Raw genomic sequence first — 14855 nt, forward strand, 5'->3', positions numbered from 1 at the left:
CTGGCATGTGCATATGGCTTTTTCACAGAGCAAGATGGCTAGAGCTGCACCACTACACAGCTGAGATGTTCGTCTCTCCCAGTAAATTCTGCACGGGACCAGGGTAAAATCCGGCGTTAAAAGGGAGATTTGCATTCCACAGGGTGCTGCTATTTGGGCACAGGTTCTCAAACGTCAGGTTGGCTAAAATTTTTCTGAAGGATCATTTTCCCAGTGGAGTACACTGGGTTGTCAGCAGTTTCATCACTGGTGACATCTTCCTTGGTGCTTTCCGGCAGGACACAGGCAGACTACCAAACTGGCTTGCCAGGCTGATTTCTGGCAGGAAAGCCAGCCGGTGTGCTGCCAGCTCCTCCAGCTGATGCCTTGGCTGCCTGACTGCAGGAACCGGGGCTGCTTGCTGGTTTCTGATGCTGCCTGGCGCTTTCCACAGCAAAAAGCCTTGTTTGAAGTTAATGGGAAGTTTGCCAAGCTTTACCTGCTTTCTCTGAAATGTTAGTGAGCTGCTGTTGTTGTTGTTGTTGTTGTTGTTATTATTATTATTACTATTTTCAAATCTGGCCAGAAAGGTCCAGCTGTCTCCCAAAGCAAAGTCAGGGAAAATATGGTTTTGGCCATTAAAAATATGTGGAGATCCTGTCCTGAAGGTACATCACAGCTCTGGAGCCTGGTGTTTGTCAAGGGATAAATCTTCTGGCAGAGATGTGCTGAGTGTCCTGCTGACCTCCAAAAAGCTTTGTGCAGCTGGACAGAGCTATAAACTTCTTAAAATCTGCACCCCATGTTCCTGCAGCTGCAAAACCTCTGGCACAACATCGCTGTTCCCTCCAGAGATGCCATGCCTGCCCATCATCCCATCATGGGCTCCCCCGGGTCACTCAGCTGCCTCTCCCCATCATACTGAATGATGAAATACTTGCTGTCTCAGGTTGGAGCATCACAAAACTTGGGCTGGTGCAGAGACCGACAGTCTGGTGTTATAATTATCTCTGTGATCTTAATTAGCCAGCTCACACAAGTACTGCTTTTAACACAGGTTTTAATTCATGACCCCTTGTTAAGGTTTTTCATGGGATCCCCGTCCCACCCTGCAAGCAAAGAGGACCTCCAGGCTGTGTCACGTACATCCTGTCCCCTCATCCTCACCTCAAAACTCTTGCTTTCTGGCATCGAGTTCTTGTATGTGATGAAAATCCTGCAATGTTCATCCCTGCACCAGGTGAAGCTGGGAAGCATGGTTCCTCCCATGGATTGGATGCAGTTATGACTCAAGATGCATTTTGAAGGTGAGTTTTGACATGTTCTGGCCAGAAATAGGACTGGCATTGCCAGGGCATTGATTTTTCTCGTGTTTATATAATTAGGTTGGCTTGCATCCCTCATCCGGGAAAAGCCGTGGAGATGCATCACCAGCCACATCAACTTTCGGGGAACAGGTGCACATTGAAACAGACCTGCCACCTGCTGCTGTTGGTCCTGAGTGTCCAGCACAGGGAAGTCAGAGCACATCGCTGTGCCATGGTCTGGATCCAGCAACAGAGCCACTTAGAAATGATGCTGCACACTCTCACAAAGCTCCTAAAATTAGGCATGTCTGCGGGGGCAGATGCCTTCAGGACTGGTGTTACGGTTCCCCCCATTTTACAGCCAGACCGTGATAAAGCAGAGTCTGTAAGACGAAGATTGCAGTGTCACAGAGAGAGAAACCCCCGCTGTGGTGCCGATGCACCCCAAATGTGAGCTGGGGGCCAGTGTTTGCCTTTAGCCCTCCGGGCGGGCTGGATCCTGTCTGGCATGTCTGGCGAGGAGGAGCCAGAGGCAGTGCCTAACCAGGAGCTTCTGGGAGCGGGCACCGCAGGGGTGGGAGCGACGTGCACCCCATGAAACCGCTGAGATGGTTGCCCCTCTGGCATCGCACCACCCCCTCATCCCTGTGCCCATGTCCCCTATGCCGCCTGTCCCCATGTCCTCCTGTGTCCCATGTCCCCCTGGGCCCATGTTCTGTGTCTCCTCATGTCCCATGCCTCCTGTCCCCATGTCCCCCTGGGTCCCATGTCCCCCCGGCTCCGTGTCCCGTGTCCCCCCCGTGTCCCATGTCCCCTCGGGCCCTTTTCCGTGTCCCCCTGTGTGCCGTGCCTCCCGTCCCCATGTCCCGTGTCCCATGTCCGCCCGTGTCCCGCGCCCCATCCCCCTGTCCTGTGCCCCCCCGCGCCCCCGCCCGCCGCCCGGCCGGCGGCGCGCACCGCCCCCGCCGTTGCCAGGAGACGGCGATGGCGGAGCGGGACCCGGCGGCGCTGCCGCTGCCGCAGCTCCGGGCGCAGCTGCGGGAGGCTCGGTACCGGCGGCCGGGCGGGGAGGGGGTCCGCGGGCTGCGGGGCCCTGCTGGGGGCTGCGGGGGCCGGGCCGGGGCCGCCGCTGGGCCTTAACCCCGGGCAGGGTGCCCCCGGCTGCACCCACCCCGCGCTGGGCATCGTCCCCAGAGGCCCCGGCGGTCCGGGCTGGCCGCGGCCGGGGTCTGGAGCCAGGCCAGCCCTGGCACCCCTGACCCCCGGGAGGGGCTGGTGCCCCAGGCTCCGCCGGCTGCTTCGGGTCCGGGAAGGAGTGGCGCTGGCCGAGGCCCCGTGCCCTGGCCGGGGTGCCCTCGGGCCCTCCCGCCCCTCCCGGGTTGCCCTGTGGTCGCCCGTTTTGGCTCAGCCCGACCCTCTCCTCCTCGCAGCCACGCCAACGCCCTGCTCCAAACGGAAGCAGAAATGCTTGAGAAATGGTACCGTAAGATGGAGCCGTGCGGCCCATCGCTCCCGCCGCCCTCCGAGACGCGGGATGCCCCACCGGAGCTGATGCAGGTACGGCTCTGGAGCCGTGGCAGCGGCTGCGTGGCTGCAAGTGCTGGGTGTTCGGGTCTGGCTGCCGCCTTACCATGCAGAGCCATGACCCTTCGACACTCTGTAGCCCCTCTGACCTCCCGGTCTCAGTGGTCATCTGACAGGTCAGCAGGCAAGCTCCCCTGTTTGAAATGTGATGAAGAACGTCCCCCAAGAGCCCTCTGCACTTGGGCTTCGCAGTGATGAGCCCCTAACCTAGACATCTGCTTGCAAAAAGCTGCTGCTGGTCTTGTAGGTTTAAGAGTTTGGGCTGCCTTGCTGTTCCTGCGCTCAGTGCAAACGCCAGGCTGCCTTCTCATTTCTGCTCCTCCAGCTGATGCTGTCTCTTGCCTGCGTGACAGCATTGTGTCCTCCTGAACAGGAGTGCCAGGGAGATCTGGAATGAGTTATCAACACCCCCCCCCCCCCTCCCCCCAGCATGATTTGAAGTAGAAGTTAAACAAATAGGGAGTCTGGTGCCAAGAAAGCAGGAGGCTTGCCCAAGGCCGTGCCAGGCCTGCGACAGGACTGCTCGGCTCCTCTCCTCCCTCCTGGGGAAGTTCACATGGGCTCAGACTTGTGCACATCCACACTCGGGTACCTCTGCTGAGTGCGTGCTGCTCCCTTCCTTCTCACTGGAGCCATGCACAGGCTTTGGGAGGACATTTTTACCTCCTGGCCAGAATGTTGCCTTTTCACCAGAGACACAGTGAACAGAAGCTCTAGACCCTTTGTGGTGGAGCTCCTTTCAGCCAGCATCCTGCACTGGGTTTTAGCACCTGCCTGAGTCCAAAGCAGCCACTTTCTGGTTAGTCCCAGACTAAGCCCTTAGAAACTTTGCCTTTGGCCAGGTGGGCACTTGCCCTCTGCAAAGCAGTGCCTGCCTCACTGTGTCCCCACAGCAACTGGGAATGGCTCCCGCGTGGTGTCAGTTCTTCCAAGAGCATACTCCAGCCTGCCCACGCTGCAGTATGCTCAGCTCCTCAGGGTGTCTGACCCAGGCAGCGGTAGGAGACCCCATCTGTCCTGCACAACAATTAGCATCTTCTGTACGAAGAGGTGTTTTACCTGCCCACATGAAGCTCTCACATTGGCTTTAACCTCTAGCTCTGGATTTGCCTGTTGAATTGAACTGAAAGTGCTTGCGTAGGAGGGTTTTGTGGGCAGATGAGAGGACAGATAGGGTCAGCCCAGGTGTGGCCCTGAGTTACCTCTGCTCTGGAGAGGCCTCCCTGTCCTTGCTGTAAGCTGGAATCCCTCTAACATGATCATTGAGATTATTTTCTTTTTGAATACAGGGAAGTGCAGCAACAGTTAGCCACTGCTGGCTTTCTAATGGCATCTGCGTTGTTCCTTGGTTGTTGCAGACACGTGGCAGGTACAAATCCAAGTTGCATGGTGCAACAGACTATTTTGTAGGCCTCACAGTGGAGCAGAAATGTGAGCTGGCTGAGCGGGAGCTGACTGAGATGAAGGATGAGATTCAGAGGATGAAGGAGGACTCAGAGCAGACCTTGCAGAACCTTGAGGTATGGCTCTCCAGGACTTCTACAATCACCAGGGTGTCAAACAGTCTTGTTACTTTCCACACCTCTTTGAACATGCCCTCAGGCAGTGAGACAGACTTGCTTGGTGTGGGCTGTTCATAGCAGAGCATTGCTGTGAGTGGTCCTGAGTTCAGAGTGGGAGCCAGAACTGTCCTCTCACCTCACCCCTTTCTTGAAGGCAAGTACACCAACAGAGATCAGAGGTGCCCAGTCTCTAAAGACGGATCTTCTTACGGCAGGAGCTAACAATAATACAGGCGAGGGGGAAGATTTTTAGGTAGAGAAGCTCAGATCTGCTGTGTGAGATGAAGAAGTCAACACTTGAAAGAAAAAACTCCTTTTTGTCAGCTTCTTGAAGGTGTGCCCTTTTGTGCCAGACATATTTTTTCATTCTAGCAGCTCCCAGAAGCTTCCTGATATGGCTGGGCCCCATGCAGTCCCCTCTGGGGTCTGCCTTTCTGCTGTCTCTGGGATTTCTTCAGACTGTGCTCCAAGTCTCCGAGACTCTGTTCCTGCTGCAGGTTCCTTGAGGCTGTATCACCATCTCTGCCCTGTGCTGCCAAGACCTCCTCCTAGCCAAGATGCTCAGGAGCTTTTGGGGAAGGAGAGACCTCTGCATTCGGTTCAGACCACTGATGCTGCCTGCAGTGGCCAGGAGAGGTGAAGCAGGCAGCCCGTCCCTCTTGTGTGGCTGCAGGGCATATGCAGTAAACAAAGGGTGGTAATTTATCTTGTGTTGGCTTAGTCAGACTGGCAATGTTTGTAGGTCAGGATGGAGTGACAGATGTTGAAGCTCAGGCACGTGAGAGATTTTTTTCTTGTTCTTTTTTGAGTCAGTGAAGTAGCAGTACTGTGTAAGCCTGCACCCTGTGCCCCGAGCTGCACAGGTTGAAACTCAGTGCTTCCACAGGAGAAATGCTAGTAACACCAGCAGAGAGCATGACTGGTCCTTTCTGGTGTTATCTGTTCCTAAAGCTGTTTGAATAAGGGAAGTGATGTGACTTCATTTCTACAGGCAGTCATTGAAGAAGCAGATATTTGGTGGACTGATGTTAAGAAAGCCATCAGTGACTTTGAGAAAGACATCATCAGCACCATCTCCAGCAAGAAAGGGAGTATCATAGCTTCTGAGAAGCTGCTGAGATACATGGAGGAAAAGAACCGCCAGAGGGTCAGTGCATCATGGCAAATTTTGAGGCTGGTCTGTCATCTGACAAGTATGTTGGTTAGGGAAAATCCTAGTTCCCATACTCCTATGTGGCCTATATCACATTTTCAGACCGTTTTAGCAAGTCTTGGACAGCCCTTGTCACACTTGTCAGTCGGTGACTAGCCCAGGTGCTCATCAGGCTGCTGAGCTGCAGCACAGCTGTGAGCACAGATGATGCAAGGTCCTTAGAGGAGCTTGGGAAAGTGCACAGCCATGACCCCACGTTTGGGGCAGGCTGATGCTGAGCAGTGTTTCTTGCTGGGCTCCTTTCTAAGCCAGCAGTGAATGCTGCAGTGCACAAGATGAACGAGAACCACACCATAAGGAGTGAAGTCTGGGTGCTTTTTTTCCTCCCAGGCTCTGCTGTTCCACTATAATCTGCTGTCTTTCTTTAGGATCTGCTGAGAGAGAAGTTGCGCTTAAAAAATTATTTGCTCAAGGGTTACAAGAAGAAGCTGCAGCAGCAGCTCAGGCAGGTGCGTGTGGCAGTTGAGTAGAAGTAGGGACTAGATGGCCCCTAGAAGAACGAAAAGAGTACAGCCCAGTGCAGATGCAGGGCCTGCTCTGTGTAGAGATGCGTGGCCCTCCTCCTCCTCCTCTTCCTCCTTTGCTTCTGGCCTTGTTGCCTTTGTCAAAGGGCATTGTTGTCTGCCCAGGTTCAGACCCGGCACATGTCTGTGTGCATGACATGAGACCAGAAGTCTACCAGAGTGGAAGCTGGCAGATCTCTTTGTGCCCTTTGTGCCCTGGAAAAGATGTATGGTGGATCAGAGTAGTTCCCTGGGGACTGGCTGCTGCTGGCATGGCAGGAGCCTTGCCAGAGGGGACCTGTCTGCAGTGCTTGGACCCTCTAAGCTAGGACACAGAGCACAGGCTCAGTGGCATGCTGTGTCTTGCATTTCTCCCCGAGCCCCAGGTTTGCAGCCAGGCTGAAGACCCTGTTCTTTAGGTCTGCTTTCCCCACAGAGCAAAGCTCCCTTACTTGGGATGCAGCTTTGGTCGGCAACCTACAGCTCTGGTTCCTTTGGGTTTGCAGAAGGAGCGAATGGGAGAGACACTCCATGAGGTCCGCTTGCAGCAGCTGCAGGTTAGAAATGCCCAGTACCAGGAGAAGATTATCGAGAAGAACCAGGAGCTGCTGCAGCTGAAACTGACCTCAGGGAAGACTGTCCAAGTCCTCAATTTCTATAAAGTGAGTGAACCTCCCAGCACCTCTGTTTTGCCTTTCTTCTTTTCCCGAGGGTCATACACAAGCTGATTAACAGCTCTTGCATCCATTCCTTTCTCAGTCAGGGGATGCTGAACAACCTCTCTGCCTTCCTACTGACTTAGCAGTTTGGTTGGGAGGTTTGCCCAACACACCAAAACTAGCGATGCCCTTATTCATGTTTGGCTGCATCCTGAAGATGGATTTCATGCTCTGCAGCATGGTTATTTTACACCCCAGGGGAGAATTCCAGTAGGAAGGAGCTTTGGTGCTTACTTGCACAGGAAAATACATTTTTTACATAACCTGTGACATTTGAAAAGATGTCATGAGCTGTAGCTGTCACTCTGAGTCGCTGCTCTTATCAGTGAAAAGTGCTTCTCAGCTGGGTGTATTTGCTTCTCTCCAATCAGCCATTCTGTCTGGGTCAGTCCTAAACACCAGCTCCTGTGCCATGGGCTGTGCTGCAGTGAGACACAGAGGACATAACGAAGCAGTAACTGTGTGACCAGGGCATAATGCTGCCTTCTGCAGGGGATGAGTGGTGCCACAGAGCTCCCTTGGGAGCAGAGCTCCCGTACCACCAGCTGAGACCAAACTGGAGGAGTAAAGGGGTGGCTTTGCAGGTGGCTGGGAGCTGCCATTGTGCCCACTGATGCTGTCCTGCTCTCATGTTCCAGAGGAAGCTGCAGGATGCCATGGAAACGTCCACGTCTCTGATGAAAGACATCTCCCAGAGGAAGGAGCTACTGGAGAAAATTGAAAGAGAAGCTGCTCTGGTGGAGGAGGTAAGAGAGCAATTTGGGAGGTCCTGAGACTTCACTTGGGAGGACTCGAGATACTTTTTGTGGTATGTTGGATGCTGATGCCCATTCGAGGCCTGGCAATGACTGGATACCTGTGTGCCTTTCTGGGTCTGAGCAAGTCTTGGGGCTCCTGCCAGTGCACAGGTGGGTTTGCAGAACAGGTCATGTCGTGGATTTTGGCCCTGGCTCCACAGGGACCTGCCACTGGCTTCCTGAAATTCTGTTTCCTTGAACTTTTCATCAGCTGTGTCCTCCCCTGGGAGAAGTGCCACTGCTGTCATACCAATCTGGGGACACACAGCCTGGCAGGGACACCACAGCTTTGGGAAGTGGGTTCAGGGGGCTCCCTAGCAGTGCTGCCTAGCAGGGATGAAGGCATTGGTGGATGCATCCCACTGCTACCCCCCCCCCCCCCCCAGCAGTGTCAGGATTTGATTTTATCCTTCCTGCCTGCTTCCCTGGAGGACAGGCTGCCAGCTGGCAGAGAGACATTTCCTTGGGATCTCCTTGCCTTGTGTCCTATTCCTCCGGCAGCAACGAGCCAAAGCTGAGAGTGTGAATCGGCACCTGCGGAAGCAGCTCTCAGACTACGGCGTCCCCCCTGTGCTGAGTTACGTGCAGAAGAAGGCGGCTGTCACTGACCTCGAAAACAGCCTCAAGGCTTGGGAGAGGAAGGTGGCAGTTGCTGAGGTGAGCAAGACTGGGTTGGGTGTGCAGGAGCCTGGATGTGTGCCAGCCGGGCTCTGGGTCCCAGTGGAGCCGCATCTGTGCCTGCCCACCTGCAGCCACCCTGGGGACCAGAGTGCTCGCTCCTGACGCTCCAGGAAGCCGTGCGAGAGTTCTCACACGGCGGTTTCACCGGTGCCTGGCAGAGCCAGAGGCTCTTCCTGTTTACAGAGCAGCGATCACTCCCTACCCTGAGGACGAGGATGGAGGCTGAATTTTAATGACTGAGCTCAGAGGGGAAGCCAAGGCAAGGACACAGCTTGTCATTTGACAGGAAGCACTGTCGGGCTGTTGCTATAGTGAAACCTGTCGTGCATGTAAGGAGAAGGGGATGTATGGCAGCTTGATATGTTTCCAGCTCTGCATGTGTAACCTGCACTGGCCTTTTCCAGTGCCCCGATGGCTACCCAGTGTTTGTAGTCCTCTTTGATGATCTCAAACATTTCTTACTCACTTGTATCTTGACTCCTCCCTGATAAGGAAAGGCTGGCCAAGACCCAAACATGAGTGCATGGCAAAGTTGCAAGAATATCTTTGACTCTTCTCCTGCCCCAACTCCTGCAGCCTGGGAGGAGATGGAGAGATAACACAGAGGAGCATAGTCAAAACGTGGAGGTAGCAGAACATGTCTGTATCCCTGCCCTGTGTGCACAGCAGTGTGGGGAGAGAAGTGGCTAGGATGGATGGGATGGATAGTGCGATCTTGTACCTTGACACCCTGCTCGTCCTCAAGCAGAGATGGGCTTAGTTGTGGCTGGGAGAGAGAAGGCTCTGAGCTTGTGCCTGGCTAGCACTTAGCTCCCCAACACCCCAGTCTCCAATGGACAGGGCTTAAGTGGTCCAGCCTTTCTCAGAGGTCAGAGCTGTGTGGATTTGGGCTTGACCCATCAGCGACAGTGCTGTTAGTTCAGAAATAGGGGTCTGGCTATCGCTATCCCAGAGCTGGTGGGCAGCCTGACTGCAGGCCTGTCTTTGCACAAGCAGATCCCTTCTCACCCAGCTGCTCCCCTTGACCAGGAGACCCAGGCCCTGGCTTGCATGCTGTCTGTGCAGCAGTACCCAGAGTCCTGCCAGCCTCTGGGAGCTGGAGAGCAGCAAGGGCTCAAGGGGCTAAAGGAGGAACCTGTAGTTGTCCCTGGGATAAAAGTGAGGCTATAAACCTGTTTTCTTTGCTGGCCCTTCTGTGGCAGGGCATGTCCAACACCACTGCTGCCGTGCAAGGGGCTGTAGGTTTCTATACAGTGCTTTTGTGTGGGGTCTCCAGGCTTCCTGTGGCATTCCAGGGAGAAACCAAAGTTGGTGTAGACCTGCAGGAGCTCTCCTCAGCATGCCACAGTAAGCACCAATCTCAGGTGGGAGCAGCGGGGGGATGAAGGGGCAAGCAATACAGCAGCTCAGGCCAGGCTAGATTCCAGCCTTGCAGCTTTCTCCACAACGTATCACTGCTGTCTGAACCTATTAAGGCCTTCTCCTTTCTTCTCTTGCAGATGTCCTTGCAAAGCTACCGCAGAGCATGGAACCAGGTCAAGATGTCTGGTAACCAGCACTAGGCTTGTCTGATGCTGCAAGGCGGGCAGTGGAAGCTGCAGAAGGAGCCAACCCTGTGGGGAAGTTTACTGTCAAGTGGGTAAATGTAGCACCCTGCAAGCTGCAGTGAGATGAAACCACTTCTGCATGAAATGATAAAGAAACCCATGGCTCTGTTGTGAGGCCATCTCTTCGGTCTGTCCCAGCATGTGCTGGCTTCCACCAGGCCCTGCTGCCTGGCCTCTCCGCAGGCCCTGCTAGGTCAGCCAGCTGTGCTCTGGGTGCTCCCTTCTCCCTCCCTCACCACAAGCAGTTATTCCCTGGTGATCAAATCTGACATGTTCACAGGAACTGTCCTTTCTCTCTGGGCAAGCCCTGGTGATCACTCAATGTAGGAGGAACCAGAGGGAGTTCACTGGGATATGTGGAAGTTCAACATCTCCAAGCGTGCACTGACAATAGAAGAGAGTGGAGCAGTGTGAGTATATAGGGCAAATCATTTTAATGTGGCATGCGTGAGCCAAGCAGGCTTTCTGATCGCAAAAGCATACTTCATTTACCTAAAGAAACAAAACAGCAAGAAAGGAGCAGCTACCCCTTTCCCAAGCACCTGGGGCAAGTGTAAGTGCCCCTTGGAGATGGGAAGTGTTTTCCCACTGCAGGAGTTGTAAATCATCTCAGATGGCCCAGCCTCAGATGAGTTCAGGTCTGTTTTTCCCTTCTGGGATTGCAACCAACTTCCCGAAATATCCTCACTGCTGATCTGAAAGCCTCTTCCCAGGCTTTGGGTGGAGCCTGCAGATCAGCTCACACCCTGACTAGCATGGGGAATGCAGGAGGTCCTGTCGTCTCCGTGGTGGCCAAGATCCAGTGGCTGTAGTAGGACACTGGGGTGTACCGGAATGGTCTGTAGCAGCTCATGCTGCTTTCACTGAGAATGCCTTTCAGGACCCATTTCTCAGTCCCTCTAATCTGGCACATGATGGGGTTGCTGGCATCACCCTTTTGAGAGACAAAAAAGGCAGGGTTGTGTCTCAGCAGTGTCCCTCCTGCCATTCCTCTTGGTGGCTGTGGCCTTCACCAGGCTGAGAGGAGGGCAGATCACAGCAGTTTGGTCCTTTATCATCACTGGCATCAAAGCATCACCGATTCAGGGGTCTGGCTGCCTTTGGGCTGATGATGTCCCTGTGTGCCCCAGACAAAGTGAGCAGCATTGCCCTCTGTGGCTGCTCATGCCCGCATCAGCCCAGCCCTATGCCTGATCCTTTGGTACGTACCACAAGGAACCCCTCTTGGTTCTGCCTCCCAAGCATCTTTGACCCTGGCCACATCAAAGGCCCTTGGAGGCCCCAGCAGTGGGAGAGGTCCGGGGACTGGGAGCAGCACCCACAGGCCTGCAGGGAGATGCTCACCCCGCAGCTGATGCAGAAATGGGTATCACACGTTCAGACTCCCACGCCTGCTATTTGCAAGCTGTGCAGAAGGGATCTTTTCCTGTAAGAACTGAGCAGGAGAAGCCCAACAAGTGTTTTGGCTGTTCCCCCAGCCTGGAGTTGGGGATGAGCAGAACAGGGAGGAGGCGGTTTGGCTAAATGTCTGCCTGGTCTGGGTTGGTGCTCTGTGTCCCCTACCAAACAGCCTGCCACTTTGTCAGTGTCTCTGTGGCTGCAGCATGCGGTTGCAGCAATCCTTTTCAGTGGGCAGGGATCCATGTCCACCACGGAGAGCTTCCTCAGGAAGTTGCTGCAGCACTTTCCCCTGCCTGGCCGAGGGACCACCATGAGCCTGTGGCTCTGGGCAGCCCCCGGCCTCCAAAAAACAGGGATGGTTGACCAATGGGTGCTTCTTCCTCCTAGGACAAGCCCTGTTCTCCTTCCTCCCATTGGGGCTCTTGGCAGGAGGGACCGGGAAGGCGGCTCTCTGCCCTGCTGGAGGGACCTCTTTGCTGCAGGAGCCAGGGGTTACCTGTGGTGGGATGGATCCAGCCCAAGACCCAGCAGTTCATGAGGTCTGAGGCAGGGAGGCTCCCGTGGGGGCAGCAGATGGGCTGAACGACACTGCTGAACTCCATCGGTGCAGCTGTCCTGAGCAGAGCGATGTTGTAGAGCATCACCTCATCAAAGTCCTCACGGGTTATGACAGAGCTGATCGAATACTGGGGCTGGTCCTCCCATCACCTCTTCATGTCGCTCAGCCCAACCAAGGCCAGCACCTGCTGCCTGCGGGGGGTGGACAGAGGGGACTGGGTACAACAAAAAGCCTGGGACAAACTCTGCCTGCCCCCGCTCTGACCAAAGGATGCTCACCCAGCTGCTGGGCAGCGACAAGACCCTCCTGAGCCAATGAAGGTGCTGTTATTCCCTGATGATTCCCAAGCCTTGCCCGGGGTGAGGCAGGGCCCCTTGCAGGGCACGGACCTGCTCTGCAGGCTGGATGCGGTGCTGAGGATCCAGTGCTTGTTCAGGATGGAGCTGAAGGCGAGGAGGCTGTGCTGCATGTCCTGCAGTGCGACCACCCATGGGAACTGGTCTGTGGCTGCAAACTCCTGCACTGATCTCCAGGGGGACGGGCTGGCCTGGCCCCGCAGGCTGCAGGGAAACAGGGGGCATGTCGCTAAGTGTGCCTGGACCTATGCTCCCCTCTTCTCTCTGATGCCCCCTTGCCCCTTGCTGCAGCTGTCCGGAGCTTTGACCTCACCGGGGACTGATGCCAGCGTCACCCAGGCTTGCTCACACACTGGGCTGAGCCGGTGGCATGGTGTGCGGTGCACGAGGGTCAGATCACACCACCTCTCTCACCTGACGCTGGGGTGGCACAGAGACACAGCAGCATGAGGCTTTGCACTGCCCCAGCCAAAGAGCTGAGGCCGGGGAGCCAGGGGCCCCCTTCTCTGCCCGCCTGTGGGGAGAGGGGGAGATGGCGTGCTGGGTGCCAGCTGGCAGTCGGCCTGGAGGGGTTTGTTGTGCCCGTGCTGAGCGTGCTGGGCCGGTTTCTCGCCCTGGTATGTGGGCGCTGCACGTCCCAAGAACCCTGGCAGCAGGCAGGGACACAGGGAGACTGAGTGGGCACATTCCCAGCTCCCTGGCTCCCACCCCCTCTCCACAGACCTCAGCCTACTGCATTCTGCCTGCTCCATCATGGCCCTGCAGAGACTGCAGAGACCCTGCCACCCCTGCTTGGCACTCCGATGCTGCCGCAGCGCCCAGGCAGCAGGATGCAGGCACAAGCCGCTCTGTAAGCTCAGCGCCGCTGGGGTGGCTCGCAGGACCCTGCTGGCCTTCCTGCATGGTGGAGCAGGCTGTTGGAGGCTCTTGCAGCACATCTGCCTGCACAAAAAGGAACTCTGAGGCACAGGTCCTCCTGCCCTGGGCACTGATGGATGGTTTCTCCCTGGGACAGCCTGTCCTGCCCAGGAGCTTCCTTTCTGTGTGCCCACAGGGGTCTCTGCCCGTCCTGGCCCCACTTGCAGGCAGAAGCAAGGGCAGCAGGAGGCAGGAGGAGCTCTGGTGCTGCTTAAAGGGATTTATAAAAAACTGAAGGACCCCAAAGTGGATGGGGGTGTTGGTTAGGGAACCTGGAGGGTAGCAGGAGCTGTTACAGAGGCACCACCAAGCTACAGCTGCCTGCACTGGGCTTTCCCGTGGAGTGGGGCCGGTGGGGAAAAGAAGTCTCTTCCCAGCTCATGAAAGGCCAAGTGTGCCTTTGAAGAGCAGGACAGAGAAGGTGGGATGGTAAAAGGAATATGAAAACCCCTTCTTTCCATCAAGGATGAGAAAAATGTTGAGAAAGAAAAATTACAGTACCCCTTGTATGCACTAATTAATAGCCATGGGTGAAAGGAGCAGGTGAGAAGCAGAAAGCATAGGCACCAGGGCTCCTGGAGGGCTGGCACACTCCCAGCAGATTATCCCTGGATCGCTTTTCTCCCTGGCGAGGCGTGTGGTGGCTGTGGATGCACATGCCCAGACCAACCCCTTGGATGCCCTCTGCAATACTGGGGATAAGGACAGCCAAGGGGAAGGGAAATAGTGCTGGGAGAAGGCTGGAGGGAAATCCAGGTTTGAGCGCTTGTTTAAACCTGCATACGGACTAGGGCAGCGTCAGCTGAACGGATTTCTTCCTAGCATGTGAATACATGTTTATTATATGCAGGGTTTATTATATGCAGCAAGGGCAGGGTCCACGCTATGGCATGTTTAAGACAGTACAAGGGAAACCTTGGATTTTTTTTCATGGTTGTCTTCTCCTCCCTCGATATAGCCAATCCTGCACATAGGAAATTCAGTACTCTGTGTTCTTTCAATAACTCTGTTAGTGCTTATCTGTCCCACTGAGAAGGGTCTTTCATGTGTATTATCCCTGACTCTTGTGATGTTGTGTTTGAAATGCTGTGGGAATCAGCTGGGAGGCAGCTGATGATCCCAAGGCCCATCTGTAGTTGATTTTTGCCAAAAGGGGCTACTTAACCCTGCAAGAGCCAGGAAAACATCTCCGAGAGGTTGGTTTCACCCTGCACTCCCCATGGGGGTGCCACTCTGAGGCTGGTCCCCACTCACTGGCTGTGCTGTTCCACCATGATGCTGGTGTTGCTGCAAACAGAATGTTTCCAAAGGTGATGCTGGCACCTGACAGTGACATTGCCTGAGCCAGAGGTGCCTGGCACCTGACTCACTGTGAGCACGACTTGACTTATTTCATCTTATCTGGATCCACAGGGGTCAAAGACAACCTGCATGAGACCAGGTGCTGGTGGAACCATGACCAGCCCATGTCCTTGACCCACGGGCTGTGGGTCGGCCAGCTTGGTGACACCAGTCCTGTCCCATTTTGCAGGTGTCAGAGAAGGTCAGCACTGCCGACGAAGCATGACCTCCATGGCAGCTCTCTCAGGTGGCATGGGATGCTCTCCCAGGCCAGCCCAAGCCTCTTCTTTTGCCCAAAGGACCAGCTGCCTCCCTACCATCCCTGCTG

General features: G+C 55.2%; 1 protein-coding gene across 1 annotated transcript; it reads left to right on the top strand.

The window, feature by feature from the left end:
* Positions 1 to 2270: 2270 nt before the first annotated feature.
* Positions 2271 to 9980, top strand: CCDC113 (coiled-coil domain containing 113). The gene is made up of 9 exons (XM_049805835.1): positions 2271 to 2335; positions 2717 to 2843; positions 4229 to 4390; positions 5424 to 5579; positions 6014 to 6094; positions 6655 to 6810; positions 7506 to 7613; positions 8166 to 8321; positions 9845 to 9980. The coding sequence occupies exons 1-9, from the start codon at positions 2271 to 2273 to the stop codon at positions 9905 to 9907; spliced, it is 1074 nt and encodes a 357-aa protein (XP_049661792.1). The 3' UTR covers positions 9908 to 9980.
* The last annotated feature ends 4875 nt before the right edge of the window (positions 9981 to 14855 follow it).

This window comes from Accipiter gentilis, chromosome 7 (assembly GCF_929443795.1).
Source record: "Accipiter gentilis chromosome 7, bAccGen1.1, whole genome shotgun sequence".
Classification (NCBI taxonomy): Eukaryota; Metazoa; Chordata; class Aves; order Accipitriformes; family Accipitridae; genus Astur; species Astur gentilis.